We start from the raw sequence: 19,132 nt of genomic DNA, 5'->3' as shown, positions 1-19,132 counted from the left end.
AGGAAATAATACCCACTATGAAAGTAAACCCTGGCACAAGCCACTATTACGGTGGCCCTGAAGTGCAAAACACAACAACAAATTGTAGCGCACACAATAAAGAAGGAATCACACAAACAAGAAACGAAATCACACAAACAAAAAATTAATGACGATCACGCTGGCAAATGTAATGCCGTTCACCCACACAAACGATGTCATCCCAGTTTAGATATTTTCCCTGCCCCACATTTTTTCGGGGGACCATTCCGACACAGTCTTGTCCGGATCTTTTATTGTCCCACCATGCCACAACATTGTTTGGCGCGCTGCTCCCCCAGTATGATATATTTGGATTGAGTGGGCTACCATTAACCCAGTAAAAGCTGTCCTCCTTTACAATGTCACTCAGCCCAATCCATGCCGCGTTGAAGCCGCTGTTAGGGTGCTGTTGCACAAATTCCAAAACTACATTTGTAAGGAATTTTTGTTGTGGATCATTTAAAACAACAGCTAAATCACCCTTTAATTTATTGCACGCCTTATGCGCATCTTCCCAATTTAAAATATGGTCGGACAACAGGAAACAATGGGAACTGTGCTCAACCCAGCCAAGTGGACAGCGTGTCGTGATGTTGTCCAGTAACTTGTTCAGAACCAGCTCCAGGCCTACGGCGTAGTTCTGAGACCTGGACAAGTCCTCCACTTTCTCCTCCAGCTGCTGGCTACACTGGTTGGCTGTTTCAGTCAATGTCGTGATGTTGTCCAGTGACTTGTTCAGAACCAGCTCCAGGCCTGTGGTGTAGTTCTGAGACCTGGACAAGTCCTCCACTTTCTCCTCCAGCTGCTGGCTACACTGGTTGGCTGTTTCAGTCAATGTCGTGATGTTGTCCAGTGACTTGTTCAGAACCAGCTCCAGGCCTGTGGTGTAGTTCTGAGACCTGGACAAGTCCTCCACTCTCTCCTCCAGCTGCTGGCTACACTGGTTGGCTGTTTCAGTCAATGTCGTGATGTTGTCCAGTGACTTGTTCAGAACCAGCTCCAGGCCTGTGGTGTAGTTCTGAGACCTGGACAAGTCCTCCACTTTCTCCTCCAGCTGCTGGCTACACTGGTTGGCTGTTTCAGTCAATGTCGTGATGTTGTCCAGTGACTTGTTCAGAACCAGCTCCAGGCCTGTGGTGTAGTTCTGAGACCTGGACAAGTCCTCCACTTTCTCCTCCAGCTGCTGGCTACACTGGTTGGCTGTTTCAGTCAATGTCGTGATGTTTTCCAGTGACTTGTTCAGAACCAGCTCCAGGCCTATGGTGTAGTTCTGAGACTTGGACAAGTCCTCCACTTTCTCCTCCAGCTGCTGGCTACACTGGTTGGCTTTTTCAGTCAATGTCGTGATGTTGTCCAGTGACTTGTTCAGAACCAGCGCCAGGCCTGTGGTGTAGTTCTGAGACCTGGACAAGTCCTCCACTTTCTCCTCCAGCTGCTGGCTACACTGGTTGGCTGTTTCAGTCAATGTCGTGATGTTGTCCAGTGACTTGTTCAGAACCAGCTCCAGGCCTGTGGTGTAGTTCTGAGACTTGGACAAGTCCTCCACTTTCTCCTCCAGCTGCTGGCTACACTGGTTGGCTTTTTCAGTCAATGTCGTGATGTTGTCCAGTGACTTGTTCAGAACCAGCGCCAGGCCTGTGGTGTAGTTCTGAGACCTGAACAAGTCCTCCACTTTCTCCTCCAGCTGCTGGCTACACTGGTTGGCTGTTTCAGTCAATGTCGTGATGTTGTCCAGTGACTTGTTAAGAACCAGCGCCAGGCCTGTGGTGTAGTTCTGAGACCTGGACAAGTCCTCCACTTTCTCCTCCAGCTGCTGGCTACACTGGTTGGCTGTTTCAGTCAATGTCGTGATGTTGTCCAGTGACTTGTTCAGAACCAGCTCCAGGCCTGTGGTGTAGTTCTGAGACCTGGACAAGTCCTCCACTTTCTCCTCCAGCTGCTGGCTACACTGGTTGGCTGTTTCAGTCAATGTCGTGATGTTGTCCAGTGACTTGTTCAGAACCAGCTCCAGGCCTACGGTGTAGTTCTGAGACCTGGACAAGTCCTCCACTTTCTCCTCCAGCTGCTGGCTACACTGGTTGGCTGTTTCAGTCAATGTCGTGATGTTGTCCAGTGACTTGTTAAGAACCAGCGCCAGGCCTGTGGTGTAGTTCTGAGACCTGGACAAGTCCTCCACTTTCTCCTCCAGCTGCTGGCTACACTGGTTGGCTGTTTCAGTCAATGTCGTGATGTTGTCCAGTGACTTGTTCAGAACCAGCTCCAGGCCTGTGGCGTAGTTCTGAGACCTGGACAAGTCCTCCACTTTCTCCTCCAGCTGCTGGCTACACTGGTTGGCTGTTTCAGTCAATGTCGTGATGTCGTCCAGTGACTTGTTCAGAACCAGCTCCAGGCCTACGGTGTAGTTCTGAGACCTGGACAAGTCCTCCACTTTCTCCTCCAGCTGCTGGCTACACTGGTTGGCTGTTTCAGTCAATGTCGTGATGTTGTCCAGTGACTTGTTCAGAACCAGCTCCAGGCCTATGGTGTAGTTCTGAGACTTGGACAAGTCCTCCACTTTCTCCTCCAGCTTTAGGCTACACTGGTTGGCTGTTTCAGTCAATGTCGTGATGTCGTCCAGTGACTTGTTCAGAACCAGCTCCAGGCCTACGGTGTAGTTCTGAGACCTGGACAAGTCCTCCACTTTCTCCTCCAGCTGCTGGCTACACTGGTTGGCTGTTTCAGTCAATGTCGTGATGTTGTCCAGTGACTTGTTCAGAACCAGCTCCAGGCCTACGGTGTAGTTCTGAGACCTGGACAAGTCCTCCACTCTCTCCTCCAGCTGTTGGCTACACTGGTTGGCTTTTTCAGTCAATGTCGTGATGTTCTCCAGTGACTTGTTCAGAACCAGCTCCAGGCCTATGGTGTAGTTCTGAGACTTGGACAAGTCCTCCACTTTCTCCTCCAGCTGCTGGCTACACTGGTTGGCTGTTTCAGTCAATGTCGTGATGTTGTCCAGTGACTTGTTCAGAACCAGCTCCAGGCCTATGGTGTAGTTCTGAGACCTGGACAAGTCCTCCACTTTCTCCTCCAGCTGCTGGCTACACTGGTTGGCCTTTTCAGTCAATGTCGTGATGTTGTCCAGTGACTTGTTCAGAACCAGCTCCAGGCCTGTGGTGTAGTTCTGAGACCTGGACAAGTCCTCCACTTTCTCCTCCAGCTGCTGGCTACACTGGTTGGCTGTTTCAGTCAATGTCGTGATGTTGTCCAGTGACTTGTTCAGAACCAGCTCCAGGCCTATGGTGTAGTTCTGAGACCTGGACAAGTCCTCCACTTTCTCCTCCAGCTGCTGGCTACACTGGTTGGCTTTTTCAGTCAATGTCGTGATGTTGTCCAGTGACTTGTTCAGAACCAGCTCCAGGCCTGTGGTGTAGTTCTGAGACCTGGACAAGTCCTCCACTTTCTCCTCCAGCTGCTGGCTACACTGGTTGGCTGTTTCAGTCAATGTCGTGATGTTGTCCAGTGACTTGTTCAGAACCAGCTCCAGGCCTATGGTGTAGTTCTGAGACCTGGACAAGTCCTCCACTTTCTCCTCCAGCTGCTGGCTACACTGGTTGGCTGTTTCAGTCAATGTCGTGATGTTGTCCAGTGACTTGTTCAGAACCAGCTCCAGGCCTATGGTGTAGTTCTGAGACCTGGACAAGTCCTCCACTTTCTCCTCCAGCTGCTGGCTACACTGGTTGGCCTTTTCAGTCAATGTCGTGATGTTGTCCAGTGACTTGCTCAGAACCAGCTCCAGGCCTATGGTGCAGTTCTGAGACCTGGACAAGTCCTCCACTTTCTCCTCGAGCTTTAGGCTACACTGGTTGGCTGTTTCAGTCAATGTCGTGATGTTTTCCAGTGACTTGTTCAGAACCAGCTCCAGGCCTATGGTGTAGTTCTGAGACCTGGACAAGTCCTCCACTTTCTCCTCCAGCTGCTGGCTACACTGGTTGGCCTTTTCAGTCAATGTCGTGATGTTGTCCAGTGACTTGTTCAGAACCAGCTCCAGGCCTGTGGTGTAGTTCTGAGACCTGGACAAGTCCTCCACTTTCTCCTCGAGCTTTAGGCTACACTGGTTGGCTGTTTCAGTCAATGTCGTGATGTTTTCCAGTGACTTGTTCAGAACCAGCTCCAGGCCTATGGTGTAGTTCCGAGCCTTGGCTAACTCCTCCTCCTTCAGGTAAATTGTAGCTTTCATATGTATACACAGCATTACAAGCACCACAAAGATAACCACCAGAAGTACTGAAAACAAACCTAGCACAATGTAACAGGCCCTTTTTCGCCATTTATTTTCCCTTTGAAGTTGTTTTGTTGCGGGTAGAATATCGCCTTCGATTTCACAATCCATGTTACTCTTGAGAAAATGAATGGATTAATGTTAATCTCTGTCAATGTGGATTAGGATTGAACAACATTTCTTATGCTCCATTATCATGCTGAATCTTTCATGTTGATTTCTGCTTTCCTGTTGCTTTCATGTGGACGTACCTGGTGAGTGTCTGGGGTGTGGCCCTGAGAAGAGATGGCGACTCATCCAGGATGTACCCAGCTTCTCGCCCGTAGACTGCTGGGACAGGCTCCAGTGGCTGGATTTCAGATAAAGCGGTTAAGTGAATGAATGAATGAATGAATTAAAATAAATGAATGATTGACAAAAATTTTTTTTCTTTTTAATGATTAAATTGCTTACATTAAACTGTGTAGTAGATTATTTCTTTACTTCTCACAGCACCACGTTCAAAATGCAACATCAAGCTGTATAACATCTATTATTGAAGTATAAACAAGCACTGGGAATCAAGGTAAACCAGCAGTGTCGTTAATCGACCACTTGGGGGCAACAGCGCATATAAACTTGTCAACTGGTGGAGGTGAGCGAAGAAGAAAACAGAAGCTCCAAATGCTGCGTCACCAATAAAATCAAAGAAGAAGACAGGGGAACCGGAAGTGTCGAGAGCAACGTTCACAACGGATTAGCCTGACTAGCCCGCAGGCTAACGCTCTCTAATATGAGTTTTCTAAGATAGAAAAAAATAAAAAAGTAAGTCTTGATTTGATTTTACCTCCATGGCCTTCGACGCTATTTGTAGTTTCATTAAAAAGCCGGTAGCTGCCGCGAGCAAAGCTTAGCATGTAGCTTACCTGGTCCCTTTCCAGACGTTAGGTTTGAGCACTGTTGGCAGTTAGCTCAGACGTTTAGCACAATGTTAATCGGAGTTCGTTTGCTGTTCAGCAGATCGTAACGCTCATGCTGTCAAACTGGAGCCCCGGTTTGATTCCCGAAGCGACCGCCGGTCGGCTAACTGATCAGGTGAGTCGCAGCTGCGCCGGTGCGCCGGTCAGGCTGAGGAGGATCCGAGAATCGGAGCCGACAGGCAGAGTTGTTGCGGGTCGTCTCGAGTCCCCGTCCAAGCGAACTGACTAAACACAAGCTTCTAGCTGCGTAAACCTTCATCCGGGTCTTCGGCTCTCTGCCTTTAACAGCTATTGTTAAAATCAAACTGTGTCATTCAAAATGCATCCCGCAGGTCACATGGTTGAAATGGCTGTTAAGTGTGTGCGTGTGTGTGCGTGTTAATAGCATGGAGCAGGGAAAAAAGAAATACTAGATTAGTCTGTTCTAAAGGAACAATATTTATCTTTATTACAAACTGGATTATTTTACAATTTGATATTCAACAGCTTCGTGTTTTTTTTATTCAAACTATTTTTTATTCAACTGCTAAATAAAAGTTATATTTCATAATTAAAAAAATTATCCTCCTCCATCCCATCCTCACCTTTGCTTCACAAAGCACTGCTCCTGTTGCTAGGCAACATGGACAGCTGGAGCTGATTAGTTCTGATTAGTTACAGCCGATGTAGTAGATGTGTGGTAGCAATAGTTGTAGTCCCAAACCTAACCTACTACATTTCCCTTGCTGCACCTGGAGGTTCGTCTGATGACATCATTAAAGCAGGCGGCGTTTCCCTTGACTGCTAAGCCATTTGTGCCTGTGTGCAGCTGACCTGTGTTGACCTCAGTGGGCGTTGCCGTGGGCGATGGCTCTGATTGAAGGCATTGGAGATGAGGTGACTCTGCTGTTCGTCACGCTGCTCCTCCTCCTGGTGGTGCTGCTCGCCTGGCTCTCCACCCGAACGGCCGAGCCGCCGGAGCACCTTTTCTCCTCCGCTGTAGGCCCCGCCCCCTCGTTGAGGAGCAGCCCTGCCCATCAGGACACCCCCCCGTCGTCCAACAACGCGACCGCTTCATCGTCACCGCCCCCCAGCGACAGCCCCCTGACCGAGACTCCGCCCGCTGACGCCTCTGCCCAGGCAGACAAGGAGGAGGGGGAGGCGGCAGGAGGAGATGGCGTGAGGAGCAGAGGAGGTGGAGGAGAAGGGGAGTCTCAGAGGAACATGGTGGTCAGACTGAAGTTTCTTAACGACACAGAAAGAACGGCCCAGGTCAAACCGCAGGACACCATCGGATACATCAAACGGTAAAATACTACGCCGTACTACGCCGTACTACGCAGTACTACGCAGTACTACGCCGCTGCCGCAGAGGCGCTACTTCAGGTGGCTGTTCCTGCTTCTACCCGCCACTCTCTTATCTTTCAAAATGATCAGATAAGGAATGAGCTGAAGTGCCGTGCAGCTGCTTCTGACCTCTGACCTCTGGCCTCTTCCCTTTCAGGACCTACTTCGCGGGTCAGGAGGAGCAGGTGCGGCTGATCTATCAGGGTCACCTGCTCCAGGACGACGCTCAGACTCTGGCCTCGCTGAACCTGGCCAATAACTGCGTCCTGCACTGCCACATCTCCCAGCACGCCAGCCGGGGCGCGGTGGGGGGGCCGCGGCCCGCAGACCAGGTTCAGGTGGCCCTCAACGTGGGCAGTTTGATGGTCCCCCTGCTTGTTCTCATGCTGTCGGTGCTGTGGTACTGTCAGATCCAGTACCGGCAGTTCTTCACCGCCCCGGCCACGGCTTCGCTGGTCGGGGTCACGATCTTCCTCAGCCTGGTGGCCTTCGGCGTCTATCGTCGCTAGCTGCTCTCTGATTGGTTGTAGCCTCTGTCTTTGACCGTCGGACTGGAATCGAGGAGATGAAACAGACCCTGGTAGTTGTTTGTCTTTCTGTTGCCATGGAGATGAAAGCGTTAGCGAGGACTTAAATGTTATTATTTAGGCCACATTTCTCTGTAGGTTTCTCATCATCGTGCCTCTTTTAATTCACTGCGTGTTCTGGTCCTGCACCGGGTCGTAGACCGGACCCGCCTGTCTGCACAGAAGAAGAAAGTGTAAATTAAATTTCAGCTTTTGAAGAGTCAGAAATTCTATTAAATCATTTATTTGTCTCGCTGTTGTTCTTTGACTCCGAACAATTCCAGAACTCGGTCGGTTTGGTTCTGGCATTCATGGATCCACAAATGGTCTCTGAACTTTGAGATGATCTCATAGCGGTAAAAAACATGAAATAGTAACATGTTGGTTTTACACATCAAAAGATTTGAGTCAAACAGCGGGGTCAAAATCTGCCAGTATGAGCAGCGCCGTTTTGGGGGTCACTTTCTAAGTTACCTGGCATCGCCGTCTCTCAGGTAGGAGAATCGGGAACCAATTAAATTGTGTTTGTTGTTGATGTAATTCTATCAGTGATAAAAGTACTGAGTAGAGTGACAGAATAAAATGGGCCTACCTGGAAGGAAAATGGCAGCTATGATAACACCAAGACACAGTTTAGATGTTTAATGTGAGAAATTTGACATTTATTTACATTTGTGAAGCGTAAATTATTTATCAGATTAGAAGATTTAATCCACCATTCTATCCATAAACTTGTAATCATCACTTTGATGTCTTTTTTTTTTTTTTTTTACGTTAACTGGTCTCAAAATGCTTCAGATAGGAATGAAAGTAATATTCCAAATGTTCTCTTGTCCATTAATATTGAATTTTAATTTACACTACAGACGTTTAGAATACATCCTCTTTCCACTAAGAAAAAACAAATGGGTTTGTTGAAAAGTATACAGTATTGTATTCGTAAAAATACATAATACTACATAATAGTATTAAGCAGCATTACTTTGTAATAAATGTTTGCTGCTTAATGTTTCTGTCACGAGTTAATAAAACTGCCTTCGCAAATCGTAAATAAAGAACTTTTGAAAGTATTTTGGGCTGAACTCGGGTTGGTACACTCCAGTCCACAGGATGGCGATAATCCATTGGAACAAAAGAAAAATACACGAAGAAGAAAAATAACGACATGTGATTGGCTGATAGCTCATACAAATAAAACATGGCGCCGCCCGCTTTGCTAGTCGAAGAAGTTATCGCGCCGGGCCAGCGAGTCGCTAAAAGGAGCGGGCCGGTTTTTGTTTTTGGTTAGCGGAGGCCGCGTGTTCTTCCGCTCCCGCCTTTTGTTCTTCGCGGAGGAACTTGGATGGCGTTGACCGTTCAGCCGGCTGAGCAACAGCAGCTAGCTTAGCATAGCTACGCATGTCTGCGGACCAAGCGGCGGCCATCGTGGGTCCAACAAAGGTAGACGCGCCCAAACTATAAAGAGGTCCGAATGCTGCGGGAATGTTTTGGGGGGGGGGGGGGGTTATTAAACGTTCCGCTAAACTTTGGTTTGTATCAGCAGCATTAACGAGGAAGCTGAAAATGGCGATGCGGCCTTTTTTTATGCATTCAACCAGGAAAGGCTCTGAAACTCGGTTTAAACAGCGTCGAAAGTGTAGAACATCAACAAATCCACGAAGGAGGATACCAACAAGCTAGCAGAAAAAAAGTGTCACGAGGTCGGGGGGAGGGGGGGGGGGGGGGGAATCTGCCTGGAAGTGATGACGCAAAAGGCCGAATGAAGCTCCGCCCACAGCAGTCTGTTCACGGTGGCGGAGCAGTGACAAAAACGGACCGAAGCGTGTTCTGATCCGGGGGGGCGTCTCTGGGGGGGGGGGGGGGGTTAAAGCCTCGTTTCCGGGTCGCCGTCCGGCCCACTTTGTCCCCACCTAAGACTGACTACCATCGGCGTCTCGTCTTCTGAAACAGAAACTAACCTTTCACCTTAAATCTGTCTCCACAGAGCTGCCACTTCACCCGCCGGCGTGCCAGGGGGCGCCGTCGCGTCGCCGGCATCCAACGAGCTGGCAAATGGTGTCGCTCCAGCCCGACTGTCGTTCTGCTGTGAGTGAGTAAACGTGGTTAAATGAGTCTTTGACTGTAGTCCTAGTATCGGCTGGCTGGCCCACGCCTGATGGGAGATGATGTGAACAAAAGGCCGAATTGTAGCGCCCTCTCCAGGCAGTGTGTTCTCGGAGCGAGGGCGCCCTGACAAAGACCGACCGAAGCGTTCGTCTGATCCCGCAGCAGCCAGTCGGGATACTTCCTGCCACTTTTCTGCACTTTGATTGGTTAAGGCTAAGCTGCTCCCTTTTTCTTTTTTTTTTTTTTAAGTGCTGCTACGTCTTTAAATTGTGCCGTTTTGCTAATCTGTTATCGGGTTGAGCTCGATAATTAAACGTGATCAATCTGTTGTCCCTTGCAGACGGGAGCAGGGGGCGCCGTTTGTCTGAATGCTACTCGCTTGTATCTTCTGTGAATTTTCGTGACGGGAGCTTGGTGAGTATCGAAGCCCGACGGACTTCGCTCAGCTGTTTTATCTGTCACAAACCTGAACATATTGGGCCAAAGACCGGCTGCGCCGTCGGTCGCCACATTTCCTCACTTCCATAAAAGGACGTTTGGTGTCTGGCTACGATGGAAGATGTTTGACATAAGATGGTTTTTGGTTTTATAATCAAAGGATTACATGCTTGAATATAATCCTGTAGTTCACTCTGTGATTTATGGAGTAAAATGTTTCTTGATTGTTCAATAAAGAAAATGTGTTAAATGTTTGGTCTGGATCTCTTTTTTTACTTTAGACAGGAGTTGTAGGCAGAGCGTGAAGGAAAAGATTAAGCTTTTATAAAACCATTGAACTTCTTACTCTAAATAAATATTCTAAAACATCCATCACAGGACGCTGGAGGTTAATGTCATCTAATGTTCCGACTGGAAGGAATTAATTTGTATTTGACTTTTACCCCTTTGGATCTGTAAATAACATTTAAATGCATCGCTTTAATAAATAGTCTTTATGGTCCTATGTGTGCGTGACCCGGAAGTTAAAGCCCGCAACCTACATGGCAAAAATTCTCTACGTCCCATTGGCTAAAACGTGTTCGCCTTTGTCTGTGGGTTGGGCAAAGGGCGGGTTAAACCAATCAGAAGCGGTGTGGGGCGGGACTCATCCCTGAGTTCCTCCAGGAAGCCCCCCCCCCCCCCTTAGCTGTACCGCCGCAGAAGTTGCTCCTGCCTGCTCGTCGACAAAAGAGTCGAACCCGAACCGGACCGTCGGATATTAGTTCAACCGGCGAGATGGAGACCGACGCGGCGTTACCGGTAAACACACCGACCGACCCGCTGCTCTTTAAACTGTCTAGTTTGGTGCCGGAGCCTTTAGCGGGGCTAAGCTAGCTAATGTAGCTTCTGCATTGGAGAAGAAGCCGCAGCAGAACTCCATTAAAGAATACAAATATTATCTTAATGTTGCTCGGTACAAGCTCGGTGACGACACGAAGGTAAGGGAATGCCTTACCGCCGTTAATTCGGTCCGGTCAGAGAGGTTCGGTTCGGTTCGTCTCTTTGATTAGCCGCGAGACAAAGACGATCAGTTCGGACGATCTGTCAGAAGCCCACTCTGGCCTGTGATGAGGGGGGGGGAGGGGGGGGGCAGTTACCCAAGTCGAGTGTTTCACCTTTCCGTGACACGCCCCCCCCCCCCCCCCATGCAGCCGTCTATGAGAGAGAGCCCAAACCCAGATGGTTCCGAGCAGCCGGATCCTGTTTCCCGGGCCAGAACTGATGTTTGGTTTTTATTCCAGGACACGATCGAAGGCGTCCGGATCAAAACGGAGCCGGAAAGCGAGGAAGAGATCGAGCCGTATCCGTTCCTCAAGAAGCTGTCCGTCAGTCTGACGGACTGCAGCGTCTGGCTGGACGGACGGGACTTTGTCCTCCTCGGTGAGACGAGGGAACGACATTTGAGAATGAGAACCATTTTCCTATTCCTGGACATCCAATCCCAAATCTGACCTTCGTGTGATCCGATCCCGGTCCAGGCGACCTCTAACTTGACCTCTCCTCCACAGAGACTCTCCCCCAGCCGTGCGAGGAGAGGCCGAGGCAGCGCTGCCCGACGACTCTGGGCAGGAAGATGGTCTACTGCCCCGAGTGTCCCAAAGGGTTCTACAAGCGGTCCCACCTCGAGGCTCACAGGAAGTCCCACCGGGGACAGAACGCCAACGAGTGCTGGCGGTGTGGGAAGACCTACCCGACGCTCATGAGCCTCGTGGTCCACCAGCAGATCCACGACCGGAAGGAGCCCTACCAGTGCTCCCACTGCGACAAGACCTTTGCCCTGAAGCGGGACTGGAAGACGCACCACCGCACGCACTCGGGGGTCAAACCGTTCAAATGCTGGTTCTGCGGGGACGGCTTCGGCGCGCAGGAGGAGCTCACGGAGCACCTGGTGGTGCACCGGGGCGAGAAGTGCTACCACTGCCAAGTGTGCGACAAGATGTTCGTCTCCTACCAGGGCTTCAACTGCCACCGAAAGGCCCACAAGAACCAGAACCTGCTGCCCTGCCTGAAGTGCGACAAGACCTTCAGCAACCCGCAGAGCCTGAAGCTGCACCAGGTCACCCACTCCGACTGGAAGCCGCACCCGTGCCCCACCTGCGGGAAGGCCTTCAAGCTGCTGACGGGCCTGCGCTGCCACCAGAGGACCCACGAGGACCTGCGGGAGTACCACTGCTCCGAGTGCGGGAAGTGGTTCTCCAGCCTGCAGGGCCTGAAGCTGCACAACCGGACCCACACCGGGCTGAAGCCCTACAAGTGCACCGAGTGTGGGAAGTCCTTCACGCAGTCGCCCCACCTCAAGGCCCACATGGTCACCCACACCGGGGAGAGACCCTTCCTCTGCACCACCTGCGGGAAGAGGTTCACGCAGTCGTCCCACCTGAGGTCGCACGCCCGGCTGTTCCACGTGGGCGAGAAGCCGTTCGCCTGCGACGACTGCGGCAAGAAGTTCACCATCGCCCACTACCTGAAGATGCACCGGCTGAGCCACACCAAGGAGAAGCTGTTCCAGTGCTCGTACTGCGAGAAGTCCTTCTCCTACCACAACTCCTGGAGGGCTCACGAGCGGATCCACACCGGCGAGCGGCCCTTCGCCTGCCGGGACTGCGGCCAGAGCTTCATCACGTCGGGCTCGCTGCTGCTCCACCAGAGAGCCAAGCACACCGGAGAGAAGAGCCACTACTGCTTCGCCTGCGGGGAGTTCTTCTTCACCAGCACGCAGCTGCGGATCCACCAGCTGGACCACACCGGGGAGCGGCCGCACGGCTGCGGCTGCGGCAAGGCCTTCAAGACCAAAGCGGTCCTGCGCTACCACCTGAAGCGGTTCCCCAAACACGAGCCGGCTCAGTGAGCAGCTCCCCGGAGACCGGGGGGGGGGGGGGGGGGGTGCTCTCTCAAAGAGGAAGTTGTTAATTTATTTATGTAAATGCCGTCCTCCGTTCCTCGCTGGCTAGCTAACGCCCACCGAGCCGACGGTGCGGATGAATGAAGCTTTGATCTGGTTCTCGGCTCCCGTCTGATTACGCTACGGCAGCCGACTCGGTTTCCTTTGAATGGAGACTACGGGACGTCCCGCTAAATAGCGAACGGACTGCACTTATCTAACACTTTCTACGCCTTCACGGCGCCCAAAGCGCTCCGGGAAGCCTCACATCCACGCGCCCGGCCCACTGGGAGCACGTCAAGTAGAAAATAAAGGAGGTTTTCTGGGTCTCGTGCTGCTCCGAACGTCTTCCCGTCCGACCCGGTGCTTCTGGCGGCTCCGAAAATCTAAAGATGCCAAAGTCACGTGAAACGCTACGACGCTTCCCGTCTTCATCGACTCGCTGCTCGCCTTGCGCTAGACGCCAGACACAAACGGCTATGAAGGAACCAGCGATCCGCAGACGGACCTTTTCGACGCCTCGGGCGTGTTTGGACTCTACGTGAGACCCGGAGCCCGACGTCACGACGCTAACCCCGTTCCGGTCTCATATTGAGATCACTTCTGTCATCGGACGTCTTTTATTCTTCCGTTACGTGATTGTTGAGTCTCTTTGGTCAAGTAAGAAATCAGTTGACCTTCCCGTAAAACACGCCCACGTGACTCTGCGGACCAATCGTGACTGCGAGACGTCACGTCTGGTCGACGCGCACGTCTTCAGTGGGAAAACACTGCGTCGGACAAACGAGCCAAAACGCCGCTTTCACCGGCGTGTCGCACAACGTGGGTCAAACGTTGTAGAAGAACGTAAATAAAACAAAGTAAACTCGTCTATGCAGTAATGAACAGCTACTAAAGTCACAAAGAGAATCATCGTGTACAATAGAGCTCGATTTATGCTACCGTAGCTTTAAGGCTAATGCTAGGAGATCTAAGTGCTGTTACTGTTCTGTGTTTTATTAGCTAGTCGTGTCTGATTTAACGTGGTTAACCTAATATTTACGTCTCGATTTAACGCTAACGCTACGATGACGGGTAACCATGCATCGTAGCATTTATATGGCTAATGACGGCTACAGCTAGCGGTACCCTCCCACGCCACTGAAAGCATTTGTTAACTTTTAGTTTTAATCACTTTGTCACCCACTAAAACACGCGGCTAACGTCAGCTGAAACCTCCGTGGTGACGACTCTGCCGATTGATCGTCTGATTAGCTGATTAGCATCTGACTTTGATCTTATCGGTGGGTCGTTTGTATTACTCTCCATGACCGTTGGACCATAGTGTAAACGATAAAGGTATATTTAAAAAGTGCCATTTCTTCGGTGGACTATTGTCATATAATCAGAAATAGCTTCAGAAATGTAGTCAGTCATCAAATTATGGAATGAACGTTTGATCTGGAATAAACTGAGTAATAATGTCACAAAAATCTTAGTTTATGAAAAAGATGACAATTCATTCTTACCCTGCTTGACTTGAACAGTGTCCAAGTATTTTGGTGGAAGTGGATGCAGTACTTGTGCTTATTTCCTCAGTTCCTTTGCTCCTCGGTGAAATATCGGTATCCTTGGAAGAACGCGACCGAGGAATCACCAGGACGATCCTTTCAGCTCATTACTTTATAAGAATTCTCCTCCATGTTGGCTAAATGTTTGTCTGAGTCCGCTCTGTCTCGCATGAGGGGGGCGGGAACGGGGCGTGTCCTGAAAGGTCAAATGGAAACACACAGTGCTCTTCTCTTTACCAATAAAAAACATTGTACAGAAAAGTTCTTTCTTCCGTGTCTTTCAGTTAAATCCAAGTCTAGTTAAAGTAATCCAACTTTATTTTTATTTGTGCATTTAGAGATTTTCATTCATTCTTAAATTAAGTAGAAATCTCAATTAGGAAGTAAATAGTTTCTGTTCCACTATAGTGATCATAAATAAAGGTAGAAAACTCATCTTTCATTTTGCTTTCCATTCAACTTTTTCCATGAACATTTCAGAATGAACGTTTTACAAGACAAACGGGTGGATCGCTTCCGTTTCCGCCGCTCTTATTCTGAAGGGCCGACGCATAGCTCACAACTTCCGGCTCTTTATGTAAACAGTAAAGATGGCGGCCTCCTTCGTTCGCCGCACTGTCCTCAACCGGCCTTTGAGTGGCTTCGGGCGTTCAGGAGGGAGGAGGAGCTCGACCGGAAGGTGAGTTCGAAGCAGACTCACCTGGGCACCACGTGACGGCGGCAGAGACCGGAAAAAGCGTCCCGCCTTCGTGATAATGAGCGTTTACACCTTTGTTTCCTATTTAAGGCTCAACTCTAAGTGGTGCACTGTAAAAAAAATTACAAAAAATACGAGCTATCTTTAGTGTAGCTATTGTTATACAGTTTAAAGCAAGTTCATCAATCCGATCGTGTTGATAATCTGACGTCACGTGTCTGCTCAGTGGCGACGCCTGCCGGTCGGTCTTGGTGTTACCTTGGAGTTCTTCAAATGTCCGTTTGGTGTCCGTCAGAGGCCAGGTTCGCATCCCGGTGACGTCAGAGTCTGTCGAGGTGAAGCCGTCGGCCTGTCGGGTAACGAGGAGCAGGTGTGAGGCAGGCAGAGGAGGAGGAGGACCAGGAGGAGGAGGAGGAGGAGGAGGAGGAGGAGGAGGAGGAAGAGGAGGAAGAGTGCTGTGGACAGCAGTGGGTACGTTCAGTCACACAAACAAGGTTTTATGTTTCCCCATCCTTTACATCAAACTACGATCTGAAATAAACCCACTGCTGTGTGTGTGTGTGTGTGTGTGTGTGTGTGTGTGTGTGTGTGTGTGTGTGTGTGTGCGTGTGTGCGCGCGCGTGTCATTAGCGTTCTCCCTTTTCAGCAGTTCTGATGAAGACAAACGAGATGAAGCTCAGCAGAAAGAGGACGAGATTATTCTGCTGCTGAAAAAGGCCAAAGTACGAGGCAGTACTAATGCTTCCTGTACTGCAGTACTACTGCTTCCTGTACTGCAGTACTACTGCTTCCTGTACTGCAGTACTACTGCTTCCTGTACTGCAGTACTACTGCTTCCTGTACTTCAGTACTACTGCTTCCTGTACTGCAGTACTAATGCTTCCTGTACTGCAGTACTACTGCTTTCTGTACTGCAGTACTACTGCTTCCTGTACTGCAGTACTAATGCTTCCTGTATGCCCTCAGCTCAGTATTTATCGGGAGCAGTTCCCGGCCGCCTCTGGTTTCCTCCATCAGGCTGCAGTTCTGGCTCATCAGGCCAACAACAACGAGGCCATCATCTATACCTACATTCTGGTAAACACGTGACCTCTGGCCTCTGACCTCTGCAGCTGTGTGACCTCTGACCTCCTCTGTTTCCTCAGATGGCTAATCTGGCCTATGCTCAGGGTCAGCGAGACGATGTAAGTATCATTTATCAAACCTCCAACCTAAAATCAACTTCCTGTGCGTCTCCATGGAAGTAGCACGGAATCTTCATCATCATCATCATCATCATCATCATCATCATCCTTTCTCTCGTTTTAGGCAGAAAAACTTTTCAAAGCAGCGATGAGCTTCATGCTCTCAGGAGGAACACCAGAGGTAAGTGTGTGTGCGTGTGCGTGTGTGTGTGTGCGTGCGTGTGTGTGTGTGTGTGTGTGTGTGTGTGTGTGTGTGTGTGTGTGTGTGTGTGTGTGTGCGCGTGTGCGTGTGTGCTCGTTCACTAACTTCCTCTCCGTTTCCAGGACGATAATGCCGTCATCGAGATGTCTCTGAAACTCGCCACAATCTACGGCGAGCAGAACAAGTAAGACCAAGACCGGCAGCTTGACATGTGACTCATGACATCATCATGCTGCCGGTGGACTGACCACTGCTGTGTGTGTGTGTGTGTGTGTGTGTGCGTGCGCGTGTGTGAGGGCGGAGCTTGCAGAGCATGGTTTCAGGTTCTGTACCGAGTCTCTGGAGGCCAAACTGCAGGAGCAGAAGGAGATCCCGGCGGCGGAGCGGACCGGTGAGAATCCAGCACTTTGTTTTGGCCCCGCCCCCCTGAGGTTAGACCGGCTGCTATAGGCTAAACTAAACGGCTAACTGGAACCAGCCCCCTCCTACGTCTACGTTCTTGTCTCCAGAGGAGCAGGAGGCTCTGAGGAAGGAGACCCGCCTCCTGCTCGGTCTGTGTTTGGACTCGAGGGCTCGGTACCGGGCCTCAAAGCGGCGCCTGAGCCAGGCGGGCCAGGACTACCAGAACGCCCTGAACATCTGCCGCCAGGAGCAGGGTGACGCGCACCCCCAGGTGGGACAGAGAAACCGCTCGTAGAGACGCGCCGAACGCTAACGCGATGTCATCGCGTCTCCCGCCAGACGCTGGTCCTGATGAGCGACCTGGCCACCATCTTAGACCTGCAGGGTCGTCACGACGACGCCCTGGTGCTGGTCCAGCGGGCCGTGGACCTGAGCCGCTCCGCCGGGCACCCGGACCAGCACGTGCTGCTCGGAAACCTGGCCGGGATTCTGCTGCACACGGGTCAGGAGAGAGGTCAAAGGTCAGCGGGGGGCGTTTCATTTCGCGCCTACTGAAGTTCTGATCCTCGGTTTGTGGTCCGGCAGGCCGAATGGAAGATTCTGTACGTTGGTACCAGGAGGCTCTGATTCTGGCTCGGGAGGCCAGAGACCAGGCGGCGGAGGAGAAGATCCAGGAGGGACTGGAGGAGGTGAAGAAGAGGAGGAACCAGGAGAGGAAGGAGGATTAATGGGCTGGTGGACTCAGAACTTTGGTTCTGTTGAGGATACAAGTCCATCAGTGAGTTCATCCACATAGCCCAGGATCCCGGTGACCCCCGACCTCCTCCAGCAGGACGGGCATCAGGCTCCTCCTCCTCACCGACCAAACGACGTCCAATCACACGAACCCAAACAGACCGAGTAACGCAAGACGTGCTAGCGGCGTCGCTAAGCGCGGAGCGTCTGGTCGGACGGCAGCGAAGAGAAGATGACCTTCAGACGACAGGCGTCGCCATGGAAACCAAAAGTAAACGGCAGCAGAGTCGAAGAATGAAGGTGAAATAAACGAGTGTGAGGTGTTCAACAGGTGTTTGGTTTAATGTCTCTCTCACACACACACACACACCTTCAGGTTCCCACAGAGCGTGACGCAGGTGAACTTCCTGTTGTGTTTACTGAACATTTCACAATAAAAGCAGACTGATGACCGTAAACAAGCAGCAGACACCAAAAACATGAATCGACTGCTGCGAAACAAACAGAGGATTAAAAAGACAAGAAGCAGCATGGGAAAGAAGAGAAGGGGAGGAGAGGTGGAGGAAGGGAAGGAAGGAAGGGGAGGAGAGGTGGAGGAAGGGAAGGAAGGAAGGAAAGGAGAGGTGGAGGAAGGGAAGGAAGGAAGGGGAGGAGAGGTGGAGGAAGGGAAGGAAGGAAGGGGAGGAGAGGTGGAGGAAGGGAAAGAAGAGAAGGGGAGGGGAGGTGGAGGAAGGGAAAGAAGAGAAGGGGAGGGGAGGTGGAGGAAGGGAAGGAAGGAAGGGGAGGAGAGGTGGAGGAAGGGAAGGAAGGAAGGAAAGGAGAGGTGGAGGAAGGGAAAGAAGAGAAGGGGAGGAGAGGTGGAGGAAGGGAAGGAAGGAAGGGGAGGAGAGGTGGAGGAAGGGAAGGAAGGAAGGGAAGGAGAGGTGGAGGAAGGGAAGGAAGGAAGGGGAGGAGAGGTGGAGGAAGGGAAGGAAGGAAGGGAAGGAGAGGTGGAGGAAGGGAAGGAAGGGAAGGAGAGGAGAGGTGGAGGAAGGGAAGGAAGGAAGGGGAGGAGAGGTGGAGGAAGGGAAAGAAAGGAAGGGAAGGAGAGGTGGAGGAAGGGAAAGAAGAGAAGGGGAGGAGAGGTGGAGGAAGGGAAAGAAAGAAAGGGAAGGAGAGGTGGAGGAAGGGAAGGAAGGAAGGGGAGGAGAGGTGGAGGAAGGGAAGGAAAGGTAGGGAAGGAGAGATAGGAAGGAAGGAGAGGTGGAGGAATAGAACTGTATGAACAGAAGGAGACTTCAGATCTTCACCTTAATATGAGAACAAGACACAGAAAAAGACGAAGATAATTATATAAACACTCTGTAGATAATTGTTGTTGTACGCCTGCGTTAATCTCACACACACACACACACACACACTCACACACACTCACACTCACACACACTCACACACACACACACACACACACTCACACACTCACACACACACACTCACACACTCACACACTCACACACACACACACACACACACTCACACACTCACACACTCACACACACGCACACACTCACACTCACACACTCACACACACTCACACACACACACACTCACACTCACACACTCACACTCACACACACACACACACACACACACACACACACAGGAAGGTTGTATAAAAGCAGCAGCAGCGCATTTCTGTCGACTCGACACTGACCAGGTATGACGGAAGCTTCTCATCTCATTGATCACTGATCGGTTCTGCAGCTTGACCTCACGGAACAATCAC

The 19,132-nt window shown here is 50.9% G+C and overlaps 3 protein-coding genes and 1 long non-coding RNA gene across 7 annotated transcripts; all 4 read left to right on the top strand.

Annotated features, from left to right (window-relative positions):
- The first annotated feature begins 4,972 nt into the window (after positions 1 to 4,972).
- On the top strand, positions 4,973 to 7,363 carry tmub1 (transmembrane and ubiquitin-like domain containing 1). 2 transcript variants are annotated; one of them, XM_068749006.1, is made up of 4 exons: positions 4,973 to 5,083; positions 5,279 to 5,353; positions 6,047 to 6,524; positions 6,722 to 7,363. In XM_068749006.1, the coding sequence occupies exons 3-4, from the start codon at positions 6,085 to 6,087 to the stop codon at positions 7,071 to 7,073; spliced, it is 792 nt and encodes a 263-aa protein (XP_068605107.1). In that variant the 5' UTR covers positions 4,973 to 5,083; positions 5,279 to 5,353; positions 6,047 to 6,084; the 3' UTR covers positions 7,074 to 7,363. The 2 variants fall into 2 exon arrangements, with proteins under 2 accessions (XP_068605107.1, XP_068605106.1); XM_068749005.1 differs by having other exon boundaries at positions 5,276 to 5,353.
- Positions 7,364 to 8,353: 990 nt separating this feature from the next.
- Positions 8,354 to 9,828, top strand: LOC137905072 (uncharacterized). Of its 2 annotated transcripts, none has more exons than XR_011105832.1 (3): positions 8,354 to 8,570; positions 9,115 to 9,215; positions 9,577 to 9,828. It is a non-coding gene; the product is annotated as an uncharacterized lncRNA (long non-coding RNA). The 2 variants fall into 2 exon arrangements; XR_011105833.1 differs by having other exon boundaries at positions 9,115 to 9,219.
- A 623-nt stretch (positions 9,829 to 10,451) lies between these two features.
- LOC137904782 (oocyte zinc finger protein XlCOF6-like) lies at positions 10,452 to 12,564 on the top strand. Its single transcript, XM_068748985.1, has 3 exons — positions 10,452 to 10,475; positions 10,958 to 11,096; positions 11,225 to 12,564. Exons 1-3 carry the CDS (start codon positions 10,452 to 10,454, stop codon positions 12,562 to 12,564), a joined length of 1,503 nt encoding a protein of 500 aa, XP_068605086.1.
- A 2,167-nt stretch (positions 12,565 to 14,731) lies between these two features.
- On the top strand, positions 14,732 to 17,687 carry ttc19 (tetratricopeptide repeat domain 19). Of its 2 annotated transcripts, none has more exons than XM_068748429.1 (11): positions 14,732 to 14,826; positions 15,140 to 15,315; positions 15,475 to 15,566; positions 15,811 to 15,921; positions 15,990 to 16,028; positions 16,153 to 16,209; positions 16,353 to 16,414; positions 16,527 to 16,621; positions 16,740 to 16,903; positions 16,972 to 17,134; positions 17,218 to 17,687. In XM_068748429.1, exons 1-11 carry the CDS (start codon positions 14,738 to 14,740, stop codon positions 17,358 to 17,360), a joined length of 1,191 nt encoding a protein of 396 aa, XP_068604530.1. In that variant the 5' UTR covers positions 14,732 to 14,737; the 3' UTR covers positions 17,361 to 17,687. The 2 variants fall into 2 exon arrangements, with proteins under 2 accessions (XP_068604530.1, XP_068604529.1); XM_068748428.1 differs by having other exon boundaries at positions 16,972 to 17,153.
- Positions 17,688 to 19,132: the final 1,445 nt, after the last annotated feature.

Source organism: Brachionichthys hirsutus, chromosome 15, assembly GCF_040956055.1.
Source record: "Brachionichthys hirsutus isolate HB-005 chromosome 15, CSIRO-AGI_Bhir_v1, whole genome shotgun sequence".
NCBI lineage: Eukaryota > Metazoa > Chordata > Actinopteri > Lophiiformes > Brachionichthyidae > Brachionichthys > Brachionichthys hirsutus.
The sequence above is the reverse complement of the archived record's forward strand: the minus strand, read 5'-3'. Positions and strand labels throughout refer to the sequence as shown.